The sequence below is a fragment of the Nothobranchius furzeri genome, chromosome 17, assembly GCF_043380555.1.
Source record: "Nothobranchius furzeri strain GRZ-AD chromosome 17, NfurGRZ-RIMD1, whole genome shotgun sequence".
NCBI lineage: Eukaryota > Metazoa > Chordata > Actinopteri > Cyprinodontiformes > Nothobranchiidae > Nothobranchius > Nothobranchius furzeri.
The window spans coordinates 50,753,739-50,776,575 of NC_091757.1; the positions used below are offsets into that span (position 1 = coordinate 50,753,739).

At 42.7% G+C, this 22,837-nt stretch overlaps 2 protein-coding genes across 3 annotated transcripts; one reads left to right on the plus strand and one right to left on the minus strand.

Annotated features, from left to right (window-relative positions):
• Positions 1-38: 38 nt before the first annotated feature.
• On the plus strand, positions 39-17,601 carry ndufaf2 (NADH:ubiquinone oxidoreductase complex assembly factor 2). Of its 2 annotated transcripts, none has more exons than XM_015972836.3 (4): positions 39-279; positions 13,378-13,467; positions 14,342-14,382; positions 17,140-17,601. In XM_015972836.3, exons 1-4 carry the CDS (start codon positions 165-167, stop codon positions 17,398-17,400), a joined length of 507 nt encoding a protein of 168 aa, XP_015828322.1. In that variant the 5' UTR covers positions 39-164; the 3' UTR covers positions 17,401-17,601. The 2 variants fall into 2 exon arrangements, with proteins under 2 accessions (XP_015828322.1, XP_054587757.1); XM_054731782.2 differs by lacking the exon at positions 39-279 and adding an exon at positions 8,114-8,237.
• An 800-nt stretch (positions 17,602-18,401) lies between these two features.
• Positions 18,402-20,480, minus strand: smim15 (small integral membrane protein 15). The gene is made up of 2 exons (XM_015972837.3): positions 20,361-20,480; positions 18,402-18,888 (listed from the first exon to the last, which is right to left on the minus strand). Exon 2 carries the CDS (start codon positions 18,855-18,857, stop codon positions 18,633-18,635), a length of 225 nt encoding a protein of 74 aa, XP_015828323.1. The 5' UTR covers positions 18,858-18,888; positions 20,361-20,480; the 3' UTR covers positions 18,402-18,632.
• Between the last annotated feature and the right edge of the window lie 2,357 nt (positions 20,481-22,837).

The window sequence follows — 22,837 nt, forward strand, 5'->3', positions numbered from 1 at the left end:
AACAAGAGTCGTGATTGGTGAAGAAAGTACGGCTGTCCAATCACAAAACTGTTTGTTGGTTCTCCTTTCGATCCAGGAGCGATATCGTAAACAAGAGCTGCGAAAGGCAACAGACAGTTTTAGAGAACTATTTGACTCTAGAACCTTTGGGTTATTCAGTAAACATGATCAGGATCGTTGGCTTCTTACGGAGAACATTTGGAATTGTACGTGAGCCCGTCGGGACTGATCATTTGGGGAATACATATTACATAATCCCCGAGCAGAAGACGTGGACAGGTAAATTTATGTTTATTGGCTAGTTATTTCATTCATGATTCATTTCCTTTTAAATACACCTCTAACGTTTTATGTTTGCGTCAATAATCCTACTCTGTCTTGTTGTGAATGTGACTTTACCGTTCAACCTTCTGTTCATGTAGTGTTGCACGATTGCCACTAGATGGCGGAAGAACGCCACTTACATCTTAGAGTTCATGAGTTTGTGGTTCACTCTAGTTTTAACTGTTTTTAAGTTTTTAATAACTTTGGGACTCTGTTGAAATGTTCAAAGAAAATATTCCCTCCCACACCACTGTTAAACATCAAAGGAGTGCTTGTCTGTGATGAGGATTTATAAGGAGGTCATGTACTCCTACTGAGACGTGGCAGTGCTACAAATGAAAGCCTGCTCAGGCCAGGAAGTGCAACTGTGTCAGGCTAATCCATGTTGGGATGCCAGTAGCAACCTTCACAGAGTCTATAAAATCAAAAGGTCGTCTTGGGTCAAAATCACAGGCCAGATCTTATTACGAGTCCTTCTCTTGTTGTTCTGAACACGTGTGGAAGTGCATCTTGGGATGGAGGATGGCAGGGTGGAGAACAGTTCAGCATGGAGCTCAGAAGTGTTTTGGCATCACCCCTGAGGTGCCTTGTGATCAAAGGTCTGCAGACGTGAAAATGCAGTCATAAAGGTTTGTTGAAGGCAAGTAGAATAACATACAGTGAAGAGACCAACTCGTTTCACTTGTCTTTTGGTTTTCTTTCAATAATGATCAAACTTTGACAAGTTCTGCATCTTTTTGGCCAAACTTGGGGAGGGTGCACACCTTTTCTCAGTGGTTTGTGGCAAAATATTTCACCCACTTTGTATTTATAATTCATTACGAGGCTGCTTCTCCACCCCTGGCTGTCAGACTATTCAAATGAGACATCACAGAAGCTGCTTTCTTGCATGCCACAGAGTAATGTATGCACTGTCCCATTGCAGTGACGGACACGGTACAGAGGCTAGGTAGCCTGCAAACAAATAGGCTCTGACAAACCCCCATCTGAGCACCAAACCAACACATATATGCATTTGTCATAAACATAAAGTGAAAGATGATGCACATATTTGCATCTCTCTCTTATTTTGGCACTCACCTTATTCAGCCTTGTGGAACTAAAGCGTATGCATTATTCAGTCCATGTGTCTTGCCAAAGTGAGCTCTTTTTGATCTCAAACTGATAGGCCGAGCGTGGGCTCAGGGCCTTAAGGCAAGGACCGCAGGGGTCTCCACTGGAGCACATAAGTTTGGGTTAAAATAGGTGAAGAGTCTCTCTCTCTCTCTCTCTCTCTCTCTCTCTCTCTCTCTCTCTCTCTCTCTCTCTCTCTCGCTCTCTTTGTCCATTTGCTCCTATTCATTTGTCTACCCCACTCTACCTTTATCCATGCCTTGCTGCCCCCATTTTCTACCTCTCTCAGTCCGTTAACTTTAGAAAACTGGGGCGTAAACAATGCGAGGAGCCAGCGCTATGGCTACATGTTGGGATTCTAATGGTTGCTATGACAGAAATGGAAAAAGCGAACGACTTTGTCTTTTGGGGGAGATTTGTCCCATTTGATTAGAACAGCTTCCATCTGGGTTTTGTCTGCGTTCACAACGTAGTCCCGCCTTCCTGCACCCCGCCCGTGTTTTGCAGGATTTTCCTCGTTTTGAAGTGATTCCAGCGAAGATTTCCATTCAAAACAGCGAAGCATTTCGGCAGCGTGGAGGGATCGGCCCAGCAGAGAGCCGTATAAACCGCTCCTCTGATTTTTCTTCTCATCTAAATGAAAGAGGCTGAAGAACACTCGTGGAAAAGAAAGAATCTCTGCCTCCGTCTTTTACAAAAGGTCCAGCAGCCATAAAGGCTGACATAGAAAGGGTTGAGAGGCCCTAGCGAGTTTGGTCTGGGGTAGGGCTACAAGAAAGCCAATGGCTATCTGTCCAGTGGTGTTAAAGGGGTCTGGGTGTTGTTTCCACCGAGCTGAATAGAGAATCTATATTCTTCTCTGTTTCTGTGTGCTTCTGTCCCCCAGGCCTGGCTCTGCCTCACACTGCATGGGGCGCCATGTCATGCTGCCCAGATGAAAGCCAAGCATTCTGTGGATGGGCTCATTCGTCTTCAGCAGCAGGCTCGCAGCTCTGACGCCTGCCTTCCCTCCCTTTATTTAGGAAGAGAGGCGCGCTGACATTATCGGCTGCTGCAGGCACATTTGAAAATAATTGCCTGTATGATTGCTATTTTTTTTTACCTCTTTGAGGAGGTGTAGCCTTTGTCTTGGAATCAATGGCTTCTCAATACTGGACAGAGGAAAGGCAGTTTCCTTTCATGTGTCGGTGAAAAGGATGTATTTTTAGCACCATTCATTTTAGCTGTGTGTGCCGTGCAGTTTTAATCTATTGGTCCTCTTTGCTGCGCGGAGAATGGAAGAGATTCAGAGGTTTCTTCGCGGGTGAGCTGTGCTGTTGCAGGAAAAAGGAGCCATTGACTTGTCGTCCTATCACTATCCCCCTCCTCTTTTTGTCTATCATTTATTTGATTCCCTAGCTCTGTCCTAACTAAAGAAGGTTTCAGTTCTGCTAATTCAGGCGACTCGAGGGGCTGAAGAGAGAGCTTGTGTCCCTGTGTATTTTGCAACACAACAGCGACAACCTCCATGTTTGTGTATATCTGCTTCGTATTTTAAAGGGGACATAATATGACTTTTTTAAAGGTAAAATAGCTCTATGGTCAATACCAAACATGTTTATGAATTTCTTTGCACTAAATCCCTCTCACATAAAGCAATTTCTGCAGTTTTGTTCTTGACATTTTCAGTACCTACCAGAATGAGTCATTTCAGGGCTCTGTCACTTTAATATAACAAGCTTTAGCTGGAGACGCCCACCCACCCTCCACTCAAGCTGCTGTAAGCTAAGAAGCTCTGATACAGAGGAGAGGCCCAGAGTAGCAGTGTTGCCGACAGGGTCCGAAATTAACACTCGCCAATTTTTGAGCTCTATCTGCCACATAGCGAGTACATGTTTGCACCACATTAGTTATGTTTATCAGTCATCTTCCATGGATTTCTGTGATACTCCTCCCGCCTGCATGCAACGTACACAAACGTACGCAAAATGTGAGCGCCACATCCAACGTCATTTCCGCCTATCCCATTCAATCAGTTTATCAAGTTAGCAGTTAGCTTCATGTTAAAACTAGCGGTGAAATGTGGCGGTTTTTAACTGGAGTCAGCCAGCCTTCCAAAAGAAAACTCGTCGAACTGGAAGAAAAACCACCAGGACCAGTGGCAACCAGAAGATTTTGTGAAAAGTGGCGAACTGGAGATGGCGGAGTCGTAAGACAATGGCTACATTATGAACCAGAATCTGCGCAAATGAGCTGCACCGTTTGCCGCCAGCACGCTCGACAGAAGAACTGTAACAACTCGTTTGTCATAGGAAATAAGACGATGAAGCTTGAGACTATTCGAGAACATGAAAACAGCAAATGCCATATTGCCTGCACATCCATGTCCCGGGCTCAATCTGAGTCTCTACCGGTGACACCCACGGTCTCGGCGCTAATGGCTATGTCAGAGAAAACAAGGAGTCTGACTAGATTTCAACTAAAGAGTTTATAAAAACATCTCTAAAAAATAAATAAATAGTAAAATGACAAAAGAGTTGTTTTTCTTATTAAATGATGTTTTAATTATTTTGTCACTCCTCTCTGTTTGGAATCAACATGATATAGAATAACATGCTTTAGGTAGATCTAAATCATTTAGACTTTTGGCCGGTAAAAAATATGCTTGGCCTGTAGATTTTCATCATCTACCAGCCAACTTGGCCGGTGAGTCAAAAATTTTATTTCGGACCCTGGTTGCCAACGTAGCAACTTTGTTGCTATTTCTAACGACTTTACAGATCTCTTATCGATTTTTCCCCAAAAGTGCCTAGCGCCATTTCTGACAACCCTTCACTACTTTCATTCATACTTTTATCAAAGGTTTATGTTCATGTTTATTTATTTAGCAGACGCTTTTATCCAAAGCGACTTACCATTTATAACCTATAGGGCGTGTTGTGATCTGTGGGGGAAACCGGAGTACCCGGAGGAAACCCACGCATGCATGGGGAGAACACGCAACTCCACGCAGAAACGCCGCGGCCGAGTTTCGAACCTGCAACCTTTGTGCTGCGAGGCAACAGTGCTAACAACTGCGCCACCACGCATGAAGGTTGTCATTAAGATTCCCTAAAGATTAGCAAAAGCCCAGCCTGCTCCTCGAAACGTCCCTTTTTTTAAACCATATTAGATTTTGGGAAGAAAATGAATGCCGACGCGGTGTGATGATGTCACCAATATGATGTCATCTTGCGACATCTAGGGACTTTCTGGGTCAAATTCATCTACTTTCTGTCGGAGGCAATTGGCAACACTGCAGGGACAAGCTGCTGCTCCTTCCGGTCTTTGGCAGGTGAGAGTTTATTTTTCCCAAATCCTCGTTTGTGACGTCACAAACGGGGGCTTTTTGAAACGGCTTCATTTAGACACATTATTCTTAAAATCAAACAATGACCAGGGTATCCGTGGGTCCTTAAAAAGTCTTAAAAAGTCTTAAATTTGCTTTTCAAAATTTAAGGCCTTAAAAATCCTTAAAAATTACAAATACTCCTTAAATACAGTTTCCAAAGGTCTTAAATTACCAAAGGCCCACTAAACAAGATTCTTTTATTTCTATAAAATTTTCGTGAATTTCTAGTTAGTGTTCAGCATTTCTTGTGTACGATATTGGTGTAAGCAAAACCGCACACATTCAGTTGGTTGTGAAAGGAGGCTATTTTTAGATGAGCACATTAGCTGGTTAAGCTAGTGAGAGCTTGTGCCATGGGGAATTGCAAGTTTAATGGTAACTGGATGGCTAATCCCACGTTCGCGATGTGGTTAGCACCTGTTAAGCTTAAATTTAACTTTAAAAAAAGCTTAAATTTGGTCAAAGTGGCCTTGAAAAAGGTCTTAAAAAGTCTTAAATTTGGCTCCCTTAAACCTGCAGATACCCTGAATGACAGAAAACGGATGGATGGGCTTTTTTCATGTTTGGAGTGTTCATAGAGACACTACACACCCACATGGCTGCACAAAAGGATGCAAAAGATGAGTTTTGCATAATAAGTCCCCTTTAAAAGAAAAGGGGATGAAAAAAATCAGCAGTTGTGTGCGTATTTCTCTCCACTTCATGCCTTAACACACTTAACACAACAACAGATGGCTGTGTGTCATCAGAGCGTTGATTCCAGCCTCATATTTCTACTGAAAGACTCGCGGTGGAAAGTGACGAGGGTCCAAATGGCTGTTCATTCTGCCACAAGTCGTCCCCTGGGTGTGATGAAGGAGGGTCTATCCTACCGTAGGACACCGAGTCGGTGTTTATAGACGCGGCCGTGTCCAGAACCGCCACGGTAAATCATGCTAATTGATCAGCAGCTTTGCATTGCATGGGGTTTAAATGAAGGTTGTTTAATCATTATAGGGGTTTAGCTCATCTAGCTCTACTTTGGTTGCCAAGTGTGTATCTTGTGGCACATCATGCAGCGACTTTTACTAGTTCATTAAAAAGACATTTAAAGAAATAGATGCCGAAAACGAGAGATGGGCACATTTATTCTCAGTGGCTGAACAATTCGAGTGGGCCTCGATCCAATATTTGTGGTCGGAGTATTTTTCAGGTCCAGTAAACCGCCTGTCTGCAGAGGGATCCGTGTCACTGTAGGTTTGTTTTAAAACCAATTTCCTATTTGACACACAGATAAAAAAAAAAGACAAATGAAGCTAAGAATTAAAAAAGAAAGAATTCTGAGACTGACAGATCGGATTCACGTTCAGCGTGTTTTGACAACCGAGGGTTCTTTGTCGGTCAGAAACTCAACCAGGAGGACTGACGGACAGGTTGGCACGCTAGGAGACGTCTCCCAGAGCCCGCTGCTGCTTATGCAAGTCAGAATATTTTAATAAAGCAGACAGGCAGAGAGAAATAAGGCAAGGAGAGCAGGGAAAGAGAAAAGATAAGGCTAAGGGAAACTGTTGGAGGGTGGAGAAGAAGGTGGGGTACGGAAAGTGAGTGACAAAGAACAAAGAAGATGCTGACATATGGGGTGAAATTATAGAGTGGAGGGAAAGAATGGAGGTGGTGAAAGGAGGGTTTCTGACAGAAAGAGGGTGAAATGAGTGGGTGGAACAGGCAGATAGCATGGGAGAAAGAGAAGGTGGGGATAGGTTAATGGTAAGCGAGCGATGGTGGTGGTGTTGAAGGTGTAATGGAGGGAAAGGGGATGAAAAGGGGGTTGGATGGGAGTAGTGGAGGTGAACAAAAAGGGGTGGACAGCTTGGTGTATGGACATCATGGGCCTCTGAGGAAGGAAGGGGGTCCACTCTGCTCCAAAGCCTCATAAAGGCTCCTGACTTCCTGGCTCAGGCCCTTTTATAACCCACTGGGCAGGAAAGGGGTGGATGTGGTGAGATGGGGTGGGGGGTGTCACTAGATGAGAATGGGTGGTCTCAGGCAGAAACCAAAACATCTCCTCCATCCGTAAACCCCACTTCCTGTTTTAGCTGAAAGCAACACACGGGGGAAATCAGAGTATTCTTTTCCGTTTGTTGCTGCTTTCGTTTGACTGATTCTCCCGTTCTGTCGCGAGTCTCTCCGGGCTCGGCGGGATCAGCGGAGGCAAACAGAACAACAGCTGAATAAAAGTAAACGGCAGCAGGCCCGCTTTGTTTACACCCGAGCTCCTCCTCTCACCAGAACCGATGCAAAACAATGACTGGCCTTTTCGCTCTAAACCTCATCCCACATCACTTGGCTCTGGGATAATGGGTAACCATGGTTACAGCCCTCACACATCCCCTCCATGTTTTGATTTTCAGGAAGAGATTGAGGGAAGGGGGGGGGGGGGGGGGGGGGGGTCCAAATCTGTACCTGGCTGCCCTTGTATCAGCGGCGCTCATCGGCTCACTCCATCTTCATAAAGCCGTCTATCACGATGAACGTGTTGGCTCGTCTCCTGCGCCCGGCTCAGCTGGAGCGGGATAGACTTGGTTAGATCCAGGACGATGGGCTCGCTGCATTGTCCCGTCACCGTGCGAGACCTGAAACTCCTCGCTTCTGACACGGCCGCTCATGTAGAGAGGGAGTGATGATTGCCATGCTGCTGCAGTCAGGAGCTTTTCTTTTTGTCTGCATTGCAGTCTGGTGAAACACAAGCAAACGTGGTGTTTTTCTGCAGGTCTAGGGGTTGATAGTAAGGCGGGTGCGACGCCGTCCACCTGTTGGGGTCGAGTGTGAGGAGATCACTCTGATGTGCTCTGTCAGAGTTTAAGGGAGTTTTCTCATCCAGCCTTTGTTGATTGATGCGTGCTCCCTTGACATTCGTGTCTGCATAAAAAATGGAGTGCAGGGAAGAGAGTGCACGGGGGAAAAAAGAAAAAGACGACACAAGATACCCGCAATGACACTGTGGAGGTGAAAAACCTCTCGGGTCGCCCCCAGCAGTTTTCACCTGGGAGCTGATGTGTGAAGTTGGGGGTTGTGTGTGTGTGTGCGTGCGTGTGTGTGTGTGTTGAAGCAGGTGATGGAGTTTAGCGGGGTGTGTTCAGGGTTCAAAAAGCAGCCCTCAGAGCGCATCATGTCTTATTTTAACGAATGGGGAAGGAAGAAGTGCGGCTGCCACGGCAACCCCCTTGCCCATCCTTCCTCTGTCTCCTTCCTTCCTTCCTTCACTTCTCCCCTCCCCCAGGATCCACAGCTAGGCTCACAGATGAGTTGTGCTCAGACAGGTGAGATGGCTCATGAATATTTATGTTGTGGGATTTCATTCCTCCCTGCTGCTGGACCCTCCCCCTCTCCAAGGCAGTGCTGCGTTTGTCCTTCACGGTAAAGCGGCAGCGTCCTCGCTCCCGTCCCTCAGGTTAATCTGCCTGCTCTCTAGCCGCTCGTGTGTGTTTGTGAGTGTGTGTCTGTGTGTACCTGTGTATATTTGTCTAGTAAATAGGTTTGCCCCCAGTGAGTGATGAAGAGCAGACTTGTCACAAGGGCGCCCGCTGAGATTGTGAGGTCCTCGCGCTCTTCATACTTCTGTTTTCTCTCAAGGTGGCGTTGAAGGAAAGGTGGAGGCGTGTGCAGGGCTGTGGGGCACACAGGTAGCTTACGCCCATGTTTGTTGGTTATGCTTTTGCATCATTTATATTTATCAGCATTTGTTTACATATTTAGGATGAATATGAATGTTTTTTTAGACCTTTGGTGTAGGAATTTATTTTCAAGGTTCGAAAAAAACTGACCAAACTATGAAGATTTTAGATTAGATGTGACATTTTCCTTTTTTATTTTGAAATGTAAACATCTGTCGCTTTTTCAAGTCCTTCATTTGAGGACATTTAACATATTGATATATCCTAACACCAGGTTGGACCCTCTTATGCTGCCAAAACCACCTTAAAGGTGCAATATGTAAGAACGACATCCTGTGGCCAATTTTTTTAGAGCTGACTGTTTGCTCTAATTCACCGTTAGCATTGTTAGCGCAACGTTAGCCTCTAGCCTGCTTTACCTGGTGTTAGTAAAACCATGGACATAATTTTCAGTTTAAAAGTGGGGGGGACACGGGGGGGTTATCTTTACAGTATGTTCTAATGGGAAACAGGCTTCAACACAAACGGTTGTTTTCCGCTTGGTTCTAGAGCTCAACCAGTGTCAATTTAATATAGCGTAATATTGTTTTTGGATGGTAAAAAGTGCAGGGGTCAAAACTTGACTTTGGAAAAAGTGGGGGGGACATGTCCCCCCTGTCCCCCCCCCCCAAAATTACGTCCATGAGTAAAACAAAGTGATGCTGTGGCTTCTTTGGGTTACGAGTAATAACTTCTGGGTCACTCCTGTTTACCGAACTAGGTTTTTTTTTAACAACTTTGGCACTTTTTGCCTGCTGGTGTCAAATTACAAATTCTGGTGCTCCAGCGTTAGCTCGCTGCAGATTTGGCAAACTCTTGAGTGTAAACAATGACCACATCCCTCTTTCATTAATTAATTAATTAATTAATTAATTTATTTATTTATTTATTTATTTATTTATTTATTTATTTATTTATTTATTTATTTCAATGCAACCTTCCTTCTAACACAATTAAGGCAATAGACTGTTTTGTGAATTTTCCACTGTAGATTTCTTACAAATTGCTCCTTTGATTGTTCATGTCATAGACTCAACAAGATATGTTGTAAAAATTCCTATGGGGCTTTTGGTCCATACTGACGTGATAGCATCACCCAGTTGCTCCAAATCTGTTATCTGAGTCACCCATTTTACAAAAAGTGCTGGATTGGATTACGATCTGGTGACTGTGGAGGCTAGTGATCTATTTTTAGACCGTAACACCCTAGAGATGGTTGTGCATGGAAGACCATGTGACAACAACAACCATGCCGCGTTTAAAGAGCCTCAGATCCCTTTTCTTCCTCATTTTAATGCTCAGTTTGAACTTCAGTAAGATGTCTTCATGACTTCTAAACGCATCAAGTTGCTGCCATGGCTGATTTGTTAAATCTGTTTATAAACAACAGATCGCCTGTACCTAATGGTTAGTGAGTGTATACTTAAAGGAGTCATTCACTCACTCACTTCAGTAAGTTTGCTGTGGTCTCTATTATAAATGAACAACTTGTGAGTAGGTTTTATGCAGATATAAAACTCTGTTTCAGGAAGTAGATGTTAGTTGGAAGAGTGAGGGGGTAGAAAATGACAGGATTTGGAGTATCATTAATATTTACTTGTTTGACGTCTGATTGACTAACAGCAACGTGACTCTTCTGCTGCCTCCATTCACTCTCCATTCTTGGGTCAAAAAAGGCTTTTCTCTTCACAGTTGACACAAGCCCATAGATGTTGTTAGTTTGGAGAGTTGCTATTGCTAATGGTTAGCTTCTAGTAGCTGAGACGAACCCTTCCCTCTCCTTGCTCCAGTGAAATTAACAAAGCCTTCTAGGATCTCGACCTCGACCCATGGTGGGCGAGTCCCTGAAAGCAAATTGTACAGAAGAGACTGGCTTTTTCTGACCTTAGCGTTTTCTCATCTCTTTACTGTTTGCGGCTAATGCAGGAAATATGGTCGATTATTTTAATGTTCTGCACGCATGTGAAACTCAGAGTGACCGAACGTATTTCATAGGGATGTAAGAAAATATCGATATCGCAATATATTGTGATATTTCTTCCTGCAATATTATATCAATATTCAAAAGCCATCTATCTAATTTTAGGAAGAATTTACATGCAAACATTTGTGTATTTTCTTTTATTTTGGTCCAATTCAAATGCTGACCTCTAGTTGGCAGCAGTGTGCAATAGGTTTTGTTCCCACCATTGAAACGTAAATCCCTCTGTTATGTTCAGATACCTCATTTTAAACATGTTTTGTATCCGTTTGGACTGTTTATTGAATTTTCCTACAATAAATTCAGTCTTGTCTAATATCATCTGACTGAATATATCGTGATATATATATCACCAGAATCTCACCATTACATATCCCTAGTATTTCAAGAAGAGCAAATATTACATGGTTTCTCACAGGATAAACCAGCGCTATTCAATCCTGGTCCTGGAGGACCAATGCCGTGCATGTTGTAGCTGTTTTTGCTCCAACACGCCCGATTCAGTGACTGGATCACCTCGTCTTCATGTCCTCAGGTTCTTAAAGAGCAAGTCACCCCCTACCAGAGTCTAACTTCACTCCAATTTCCTGTTTGACAAATGCACGACAAGGAGGTGTTGCCTGGCAGACTGAGAGGGCGGAGCTGCTAACAAATACACAATCACAGCGGCATTGTGACATCACATGGTACCAGCTAACATCATAGGTTAGCCAAAAGCGATGGCAGATTTAAATTCAAATGTAGTGCAGAGTCTTTACCTGAAGATGGAGCAACACTGACAGTTTTAGGCAGAGTATTTATATTTTAACTAAGAGGCACTAAAGTGCCAAATTATTGGCTACATGTGTCTACAGCATGATTAGGCACTTACTTAAATAGTTTATCAGCAAAAAAAAAAATTTGATTTCGGGGTCACTTACTCTTTAAGAAGCCCATTGATTCAAACCAGGTGTGAAATATAGAAAACATGCAAGTAGAAGCCCCTGAGTACCAAGATTTGAACAACTCTGGGGTTAACCTGTTGTTAAGATTAATATATAGTAGGTTTTACATCAAGTATCTGCAGCTGCATCGTTTTATTGATGGTTTCTCAGACATGACTCTTATCCCAATTTGTACTTTTACTCCAGGTTGAAAATGTGGAAAAACACCCAAGTCAGATCGACATGTTTCCTCCAAGTGCTTTTGTGATGGGAGTTTCCAAAATATAAGTGCACACTGTGTTTGTCATTAAAATCCGTGGATAAAAGATGCCATGGAAGGGATTTAGTCACGCTGCAGAAGAGCTGTGTCGGCGTGTGACGAGGAGGAGATGCAGCGTAGAAGAGACAGAAAGTAGGCCTCTTCTCTTCATGCCTGTTATCTAGGCATTAGCCGTAGCTAAGCACAATGCACGCGGGGACTTTAATGCAATTCTACCATTTAAGTCTGCTGCCACCCACACCCTTACAAGTATGGATATGATCTGTTTATAATTAACCGTTCGTCGTATTAGTATTACCTCGAGAAAACATCCTCTTGTTGTGCTATCTTTTTTTTTTGGGGGGGGGGGGGTCTGAGAAACATTTAAAAGCATTCTTGTTCTCTAATATAAAAAATAATATGGTGCACTTTGGTCACTGTCCATCCAGTTTTGCAGGATAGATGGGATTTATGTAGATATAACAAGAAAAATCAAGCCAGTGAGGCCATATAGTGACAATCTAGAGGGAACCAAGGCAGAGCTAAAGCATTACTAGCCTAATTAGCTGACCTGATTACTATATGTGCTGGATCATCCTCATAGTGACAGAGGTGCACAAGTATAAAGATTTGTTTTGGTCTCTGCTGAACACACGGACACACAAGTACCCAGACCTCGCTTTGCTACTTTTTAGAGGGCCGTCATTTATCCATTTCAGTGTCAGACCTATCTGTTATGGCTGAAGTAAACATTAAGGCCATCAGTCTGGAGTGAGCGTGGACGTGGTTGCATCCATTTGTCCATGTCCAGTCGGCTGCAGAGGAACCGTGATGGAATCCTGACAGATTGTCTGTGTTTTGGAGCGTGTTGTTTTTCCATGCCCATACATTTCTCTCCTTCCAGCCATGTTCGCCATGCATCATCACTCTCTCTCTCTCTCTTCCATCTCCTACCTCCCCCTTCCTTGCCTCATCATTTCTCAGAGGCATGGAAGTGATAGATTGACATCCGACTACCTGTGAGAAGAAAACACATTACTTGGTATTTTCTGAACAAGCCACGAAGAGACCTCGCACAAGAAGATCCTTTTTATATACCTCTCGCTTTCTCTCATCTCGTCTCTTCCTTAGCTCCCCCTCTTCCTGTCTTCGTCTCTGTGTCATTGTGCGCCAGCCAAACTTGTCTAATCAGCAGATTTGACCAAAATAATTGGCGATGGCCTTGCTGCCAGCGAGCGTTGTGCTGTATACAGATAGGGAAGGGAAAGGAGCACTTAATATTCCACGCAGCTCGCGCCTCTCCTGTTCTCTGTGATGTCTGACCTCTTTTGTCTCCTGCTGGGCTTGATGTTGATTTTGGAGGGCATTGTTAGCCAGAGCCCTGTGATTGGAAGAGGTTGTCAGTGAGGGGGGCCGTGGTTGGTCGGGCTAAAGGAAGGCTGATTTGCATAAAGGCTTAGCCCAGATTTGGAGCCACTCAGCGAGATCTGAGGAGAAGGGCCCGAGGGCCGCGAGGTAATCATCCACGGCCTGTCACAGCACTGTCATCCCTCTCGAGTGCGTGCGCGTCTGTCTGTATCTGGGTGTCTGCGAGCAGAAGATGGAGATCCTTGTGTCTGCCGAGTCTTTGCATTTATATTCTTTTGCATTTCGTGTGCATCATTTTCAAGCACGTCCATCAACTCACACTAGCTTCCTTTTTTCTTTCTTTCCAGGAAGGCACGTCCGTGCCAAGCGGATGGTGGAGGCAGCCAATCCTTCGGTGCACGAATATACGGAGGGCAGCATTCCGATAGAGTGGGATGGTGAGTTTTGCCTGCAGAATCGTTGCCACACATTCCATATGGGAGCTAAATTGTCAACGTTAACCAAACGGCCACTTCAAAACTAAAACAACACGACAGATTCGTGGCTAATTCACGCTATACTTGCTTGGTTTTTTTTTTCTCAATGTCTTCATCCAGCAAGATGGTATGGAGGACGGAGCATCAGAGATGCCTTCTGCTGGTGTTAGAACACCCGTACCATAAAATAGACTTTAAACATTCCTTACAACAAGATACACACCCATCCGTGTGTCTCAGACTGGCTTTATCCACCTTAAACCCCTTCATCCCGCTTCGCCCCATCCCTCATGCATTTTCATCAGGATGCAAATAAGAAATGGATAAAAGAGGCCCAGAATCCCTAGCTGGAAGAAGTGTTGCAAGGAGGAGAAAAAAAAATCTCTCTTGCCGCCTCTTGCTTTCCTGGCTCCCTTTAACCCGCTCCGCCGTGCAGCCGGCTCAGCCAAATCCCGAACTCCTTAGACAGGAGAAGACATGACAGACACAGTTCTGCTCCGGAGAGGGACAGAGGTGTCCGCGAGGAGTGACGGAGCATGTGCTTTTAGATTCAAACATCAAAGAACATCCACACGTTCTCCTCCGAGACGCGCCGCTCACTGGATTCATGTTTGGAGTTTATCAAATGCATAGCTCTGCACGTTTCCCTCTAGTTTACAAAGTAACACGAAGCAAGACCAAAGAAAGTCAGACGCGCCCCTCGCGCCCTCACCAAGTCGCTCAGCGGCGATGTAGCTGCAGCCTTCAAATATGACTGCAGGTTTTGTTTGTGCAGCATATGCTCATGTGGGTGTTCTCACTCTTCCTCCTTTTCTCATCTCTTCTCCTCTTCCAGCTTGGATCCGAGGCAGACGGAAGGAGCCCCCCACCATCGAGGTACACCCCCTTGCCTCAGCTTCCCCGCTGTGCTGATGTTTGGACTCTAGGGGGCTAGTTGCAAGGGAGGGAAAGGAGCAAAGATGGAAAGGGAAAAGCTTTTGATTTGTTTTAATCTAACGGTTTGAAAGTGGATCCAGGAAGTTTAGAGGACAGGTGTTAAAATCAACAGCAGCGCTGATGGCGAGACAGAACAGAAGCAGCCTCCGAACAAGGGGGCTCACTGGCACAGTGTCTAGGTTTACCTTCTTTTTTTCCACCAGAAGCCTCCATCTCGGGCTTTTTATTTGGTGTGTTTTATTTCTGGCACTCTCCAAGATGGGAATATCGAAGGCGTGCAGTTTTCCCCCCCCCTTTGCGTTCCTCTCACTGGGTTTATTGCTCTTTAAATGTGAGAATGCTGGAAATGATTTGGCCGGTAAAACGTGGGTCTGTAGGAAATCCCTTGGAAGGCCAGTGCCCAGGCACTCTTTCTGTCTCTCCATCCCGCATCCATGCCAGTAGCCGGTGCCATCCTCTGCCTCTTTTGCCAGAACATTCTCTTCCAATTTTCTGCCTCGCGTCTGGCCAATAGCTGCCATCGACAGCTGGACAGCGTCGGCGTGGCCAAGGCTTCACTCCCAACACATTACCCTTCCCCTTGTCACGCTCCCTCTCTTCCTGGTCCAAACCGACATAAATTGATTGGATTAAATCCTGTCATTAACAGGCTGGAAAAGCAGCTCAGTATGTTCGTCTCCCTCCCCAAAGCAGGACTTTTTGGCCACCACCACCTCTCTTTACCAGTCCTTCACTTTTGCCCAGTCCTCCCTTCCTCCTTTGGCCCCCGACTCCAGGGTGAAGCTAGCATCACTGGATACTAGCCATAGCGGGCAACCGTTTAGTAATAATTGTTTCCATGAATTTGAATGGTTGTAGCCTGGCAAGCCAGACTAAATAAATGTATTATTTAGTCTGGCAACGCTCCACTGACGGCTCTCGGTTGTGGGGCGGGTTCTACCGTTGTCTTTCAAATGATCTCCGCATGCTACTGGACAATGAATGTGACATACTCACCGCAACAGCTATCGGTAAATGAGGCGGTCCGCAGTTGAAGAAGGAGAAAACGCGTCATTTTTTCTAAAAAAAAAAAAAAAAAAAAAAAAAAACGCACTTAAATCCATCTATCTGCTCCTAATTCTAATGAAGCCCAAGTTCTAATAGTCCAAAATTGAGGTAAAAGCCGTTTCAAACGAGCTGTCGCCATCTTGTTTCATTCTGTTGCATCATCCCACCCACCAGGCATATAGAGTGCCCTGATTGGCCCACAAAGCGGATAAAGCTCTGTGATTTCTTCACTAAGCAGATAGAGCACTATGATTGGCCCACCATTATGGACCAATCACAGCTCTTTATGTGTTTGAAACCCCTCTAGAGAGCTGTGATTGGCCAGCCAGAATAGGGGCTGCAGAGGTTCCAGTGGAGCGTTCCTAGACCAAACTTTGCAAAGCAAGAATTTGGTCTAGTTCACTAGGCTAGAATGGTTGCTGATATTGTAAACACTTGCTTACCCATTTGTTCCAAGTATACCTTTTTAACTGGTGCTTATTGAAATGATAAACTCCAGGTCAATGAAGCACACGTTTCTTTTTTTCTTCTTCTTTTTTTCCTGGAAGCTTCAAAATCAAACCTTTTTTTTCTGTTTGACTTTCATGCTGCAGATACTTCAAAGGAAGTAGAAATAATGTCCCATCCGGTAACGACTTCCAACATGTTACCGTTGATTTTCTACGGCCATGTAGTCATAGTGGGAACCCATCCGTCCATTATCTGTACCCGCTTGTCCATGCAGGGTCGCGGGGGGCTGGTGCCTATCTCCAGCAATCTACAGGCAAGCGGGCGGGGTACACCCTGGACAGGTTGCCAGAGACACAGGACAAACAACCAAGCATGCATACTCACACCTAAGGACAATTAGAGAAACCGATTAACCTGACAGTTATGTTTTTTGGACCATGTGGGGAAGCCAAAGTACCCAGAGAGAACCCTCGCGCGCACAGGGAGACCCCAGGCCAGGATGTGAACCCAGGACCTTCTTGCTGCAAGGCAACAGCGCCAACCACTGAACCACTCTGCTGCCCATAGTGGGAATATTCAACCTAAATTTAAAAATATGAGTGTTAATATCAATTCCTTTGTTCAGTATTATAAAAAAGTCACTTCATAAGGACCTAATGAGGACTCATCTTTGGTCAACATTGATTTAATAACACTGAATTGAGTCAGAGCACTTTTTTTTCGTTTAACCAGATGTTTCCAGCTGTTATACTTTGCTTGACATCACAGAACATAAAGTCTGATTACATGCAAGACTGAAATTATTCAGATTATCTCGTTTTTTTTTTTTTAAATATTGTTAGTTTTGTATTAACGACTAAAACATTTGACCACTTACTCGTTTACAAATGATCCACTCTTTAGCTCGGTCTTCAAGTCCGCAGAAATAAAATCAATCAGAGTTATTTGAGACAAATATTGATATTTATGAGTTCAGTTCATGCAAACTTGTGCATTATATTTCTGTCATGTATTTAATATGTACTTAAAACATATTAGCAATCAGTTTTTTTATTGTTTTTAATAATATATTAAGATGTCCTAGGCAGGACACTCTTTTCTGCTTAAATAAAGGTAACAAAAATTGAAGTGCTTAGTTTCTAATTCCAGTTTAACTCACTGCATCTACTGTCCACTACGTGTTGTTGGTTTGTTCCACAGGAGCTACTGATGAATGAGGCTCAGTTCAAGCAGATCAAGCTGAAGGCCAAAGAGTTGGAGGAGAAGGAGCGGGCTCTGCAGGATCAGGAGTATAAGGAAGGTCTGGTGGCTGCTCCTGCAAGGACTGCAGCCAAGGGCCATGCAGCTGCCACCATCTTTGGCAAGCAGGAGGTCAGCGAGGAGCCAACGAGCACGGCGGACGCGTTCCAGCCTGGCTCCTGGATGCCCACTTCAAAGAAACAGACCAAGAAATCCACATAGACTTGAGAATTATCATTCAACGCAATCCACAATTTGCAGAATAGGATCTGGGATAAAAACTGGGAATGCGTTTGGTTGAAATTTAATATTAGAGTTTCTTCTTGTGATCGGGTTATCAGAATCAGAAACACCAGCTGCTTGATGTTACACCGGTGTGATTACTGTCTGAATGTGAGAAATAAAATATATTCTGAGCATGGATTTGCTGATGAAAAAAAGGAAGACATTCATGGAACAAGCAAGCTCTCTGAAACTGAAAAATAATTCATATGCTCTTTAGTCTTAACCCTCTCAGGCTCAAAATAAGTTTTGATAAAAGGACGAACAACTGAGTCCTTCAGGGGTACTTCTGAGTTAAAAAATGCTCGTGAAATATGCAGAGTGACCAGGTAGGTACGTTTAACGTTGCAAATCTGCAACGCCTGCCTCCAGAGGGTTAATCAAGACCCTGTTTGGTCTGGTTTTAAGACTATAGCAACACCATTATTATCTATAAACGTGTCACACTTTATCTTTATGAGTATCAAAAGACTCTAAATTGTCACTAGGTGACTCATTTGTGTCCCAGTGATGGACTGGTGACCCGCCTGATGACAACTGGAGAAAGACGCCAGCTTCCCGCAACCCTACTGCGGTTCAGCTGATCGGTTAGTGATCTTTATTCACCGCTAGAGGGTTATTTAACTAGGAGTGCACATAAAAACAAAGCCAACAATTAGCAACCAGAGGCATCAAAATGTGAAATTTAGTGGCTACATTTAGGAAGATAAAAGGATTCACGGATTCTGGTTCAGAGGACAATAAAATACACACTTCTATTTGACCTGTTTAGATTCAACCATGACATTTTTATTTGTATTATTACAGAGTCAGCATTTTGGTAGCAAGTGACTGTACTGGAAAACGTTCCGGTATAAAATCTTCAGCAGAGAGGGGGATGTTAACAATGGAATGCAAGATGTGACAACAGCTGCACAATACGACAGGAGTTTGTACAAAAACAAACCCATCAAACATGACCACTAAGCTCCTGCTGACCAGAGTCCCACTGGGACAAGTCCCCTCCAGTCAGTGCTGTCCATCGCAGCAACATCGGGCCTGTGGGGCCAGTGTCCCTTCACACTGACATGAGGCCTAACGGCCCTGAATTGGTGGTAGGGCCGGGACGAGGAAGGGCACCGTGTCATTATTTGGAATAGTTTTATGCCCTCATCCTGCCCTCCTCAACAGGTTCAGTCTTTCTTGGTCCGCTTGATCTTAGCTATGTTTTCCTGACGCTTTTGCTTCTTTTTTTGTTCACGATCACGTGCCTCGATCATCTTGGCCAGCTTCCAGGACAGCAGGGCGCTGGCGATGAAGAGAGGGGTCAGAGCCAATATGATGGTGGTGAGGAAACCATACGGGTCTTTGGCGGCCCACTCCACAACATACTCTGCCCATGCGCGGACATCAATCATCCTGCCCTGCAACTTCTAGTCTTGATAAAACCTGGAAAAGAGCACAAAGAGAAATCAACAGAGAAATACATGCTGGCAACTACACAATTAATAAAAGATTATAATAATGTTGTGGATTGTTGCACTAAAATATTTGGTAAGCAGACGAGAAGAAGATGTAAGAAAACATGTTGAGCCTTAAAAAGTGTCTACTCTATAGCAATAGTGTCTGGAAAAAAATGTCTAGGAAACATGAAACAAATATAGAATAAACACAGATACTAGCTTTACACTAATCTTGTTGGTGCATTAATACTTTGTCTGAATCAATAACTGTCTTTGGCTATTTTAAAGATTCAACTAGAGAAACTGAAAAAAACTACAAGTATATTAAAAAATATATAAATATATCTGAAAAATCAGTTTAAATAGGTATACTCCAAACACACCTGTCCAATTGTACCACACTATATAATGAAGTTTAAAAAGCAACAAATGGGCTTTAAGACAATTTTCAAAAAATCAAATGATTGGCAAAATAACTCGACAGTGCCATGAAACCACAATGCTGAATAAAAATTTTATTGAAAAATATAATCTACAATGTTTAATACACTTTCTATGTCACGATTTGTTTTGTGTGTTAGAATGTCTGATTCGGACTCTCAATAATGCACATTTTTATTGATTCAAAATTTACATCTAAGATCAAACTGATTAAACAGAATAAATGTTTGACATTTTTAAACTTGGAATACTAAATTACAAAACTAAAAGGGCAACTGGATTAGTCGTTTTATAGAAGTCATACCACTCCTGTAATGAACTTACACCAAAATGAATAAAAGTATTTCATTAGATCTGCACATTGCACATTCGAGATGACATTTGTTAAATTTTTATGAATTAGTTCTTAAGTTTTTCTCAACTCTTTCTGGGAAAATGCGCCTAACTTATTATGGTATTCCATTCCTTATCCTGATATAATCCAATCAAATAAACTATGGGATGATTTCTGTCGGCTGATGTGTTGTAGTTAAGCTTTATCATTTTCAATGTACCCAATCAAAATAATAAATTACGGTTCGGCTTAAATTACATTGGAAGTATGTAAATTGCGTTACACAAAAGAAGATTTAATTTTCCTCTTTATTGTAATCATATTTGGTTAGCCTTCGCTAACCTGCTAACAAACAAATGGCTAACCGGAAATAGCCTGCGTAGCAGCTAACTCATAGCTAAAACACCTGGACAGTTGAGCCTTTAGTCTTAACGTGACACCAACAAACTAAAAAATAATCTTGTCCACCGGTGGGATGAGATGTAGTAAAATGTTTAGCTACATTTCTAGTACCATCGTTAGCTTAAGGCCTGCTCGGCCTAACTTTTGAAAGCAAATGAACAACCTCGTGGCTAACAACATAATTCCTTCTAATTAAGTACTTTAAAATAAACGAGTATTTTTTAATGTTTCCTCGTCATTCGGTTATAGTAAACAGACAGCTAAATCTAAAAAGAACCTACCAAAAAGGTGAAGTTGGTGTTTGATTAACGGTTGTGTGGGGGAAAAAAAGCAACTGAACTCCTTCCCAGCGACGGGAAGTAAAACGTTCCAAACCTATGAGACGTTCGCTGAACTTCACCAGAATGGGAAAAAAACAAAGTTGCTTTGTTTTCTGTTATCGTCTTCACAATGAGTTGTTGTCGCACTGCAACTAAAACAAACGTAGTCAGTGCGTAAGATTTTAATATATCTTCTAATTTATTTATCTTTTGTTTGAAGACCGATGAAGAGACAAATTTATATTAATACTGTTGGCTTTTTTGTGTGAATTTACGTATTATCTGCAGTTTGTGAGTATCGCATGAATTAGCGTCTATTTCAATATTTTATGAATGTTTACTTATTTACACTTTCTAAAATATTACTAAAATGTTCGCTTTCCGACATTTAGACATGGAATAGCGTTGATACCGAGGTGAATATGAATGCATCATACTTTATCGCTCGTGATTGGTTAACAGGCGTTCTCTAACGAAAGGGAAATGTAGTCTTTCAGTTTAGCAAAGATTAACGTGCTACAAATCTTTTCAATTTGGAAAAACTCGTCTTTTCCGTTTATTGAGTTCTCTCTCTCTCTCTCTCTCTCTCTCTCTCTCTCTCTCTCTCTCTCTCTCTCTCTTTCTCTCTCTGTCCACACACACACACACACACACACACACACACACACACACACACACACACACACACACACACACACACACATATATATATATATATATATATATATTACAGTGATTCGACCAACATTAGGGAATTGAAGTTTTCATCTTGATGTGCATGCATGTATATATATATATATATTTATTTATTTATATATATATACATATATATATATACATACATAAATATATATATACTTACATATCAAGGTGAAAACATCAATTCCCTAATGTTGGTCAAATCACTGTAATATTAATGCATCATATATATATATATATATATATATATATATATATATATATATATATATATATATATATATATATTCTTTGGAGATTTTAACCGTTTAAAAACAAATGTTTCGTTGTGTCCATCAAATGTAAAAGAAAATGTGCTTATCAGCAATTTTTTTCACACTGCTGTGAAAAAACAGGGGATATTGGAAAAAACATTAATGTAGAAAATCTCTAACCATTTTATAAAAATGGAGGAAGAGTGTATTGTTAGCTATTCGTATTTGTGTATGAAAATATTTTTTGTAAGTAAAAACTTATACATTTTAGCTGAAAACTATAACAAAATAAGAAACTTAAAGTTTGTGAGGAAAACACAATATGATACATTTTTATGATATTAGTTAACACGTAACCATGTCACCATTCTAATGAAACAAGCTGGATGGTTGTTCCAGTAAAGCACACAGTAACCATACAGAAGTTGTGGGAAACATAAATCATATTGTTGCAAAACCTTCTGATCAGAGCTCTGATTGGGAGCAAAAAAATAAATAAAACAAAAAATAAATAAACAAGCACATTCTAAAGTAACAACTGCAATGGAAAAAAGCTAAAGGCTCTACTGGCCCTCTGAGAAAAATGACTAACATAACAAAAGAGGACCTGCTGGCTTTGTGAACTTCCTGTGGGGAAGTATTGAAACCAAATCAGGTTAGGCCACATCTGCTCGGTCCATACGGCATGGATCACTTTCAGAGCAGTTCAAAGGCCAGCCTTTTAGACTTACTCACAGAGGAAAGAAAGGGGCAGCTGGGAACACATGCGGTGGACAGCCACATTGCAAACGCACATTCTGGTTTACCAGCATAGTTTCGGCCAAGTTTATAGACAATTTAGCAAAACACCCCCAAGGTGGTGGCTTTTTTTCTTACATTCTTATCATTTTTAGCTCCTGGTGTCTCAACAGGCAGCAAAATCCGGCAGAGGAGGAGATTTGGCAACACAGCCACACCCTGACAAGTATTTGACTCAAACAGGAGTAGGGGCCCCTTTTAATGACACAGCTATGAAAATAATGTCAACAGGAAGGGCGGGGGACATAAAAAACGTGGCCATAATCGTTTGTAGCCTCATTGGTTTGTGTATCATAAGGAAGAGCCGGCCCAAGTGGCTGGGGAGAGGGAAGTTTGGGCCCCCGCGACCCGATCCCGGATAAGCGGCCAAAAATGGATGGATGGACTTACAGGAGGGGAAGATGGGGTCTGGTCATAATTTAAAGCTCTCATTCACTTATTTTTTCACTACATCTGCTTTGGTCTCTGGTTTGAATGTATGCCTTAAGAGCCAATCTCTGTGGAAAGAAAAGCTCTGGTGCTCCTGTTTCAGTAAATAGAAGTGAGTCAGAGTGCAGAGGGCACAAAACAACAGGATTTGGAGTCTTACTCATCATTATTTCCTGATATTCTAACATCTCGCTTTTGATTGGCTAACTGAAATGAAACTCTTCTACTGCCTCCATTCACTTTTCAACGCTGATGATT

What these genes read in the sequence shown, in the direction of transcription:
- smim15 (XM_015972837.3), bottom strand. Translation starts at nt 18,857, where the DNA reads ATGATTGATGTCCGCGCATGGGCAGAGTATGTTGTGGAGTGGGCCGCC.
- ndufaf2 (XM_015972836.3), top strand. Translation starts at nt 165, where the DNA reads ATGATCAGGATCGTTGGCTTCTTACGGAGAACATTTGGAATTGTACGT. An exon ending in CATTCCGATAGAGTGGGATG is followed by an intron (nt 13,468 to 14,341) that starts GTGAGTTTTGCC and finishes CTCCTCTTCCAG; the next exon opens with CTTGGATCCGAGGCAGACGG. An exon ending in AGGAGCCCCCCACCATCGAG is followed by an intron (nt 14,383 to 17,139) that starts GTACACCCCCTT and finishes TTTGTTCCACAG; the next exon opens with GAGCTACTGATGAATGAGGC.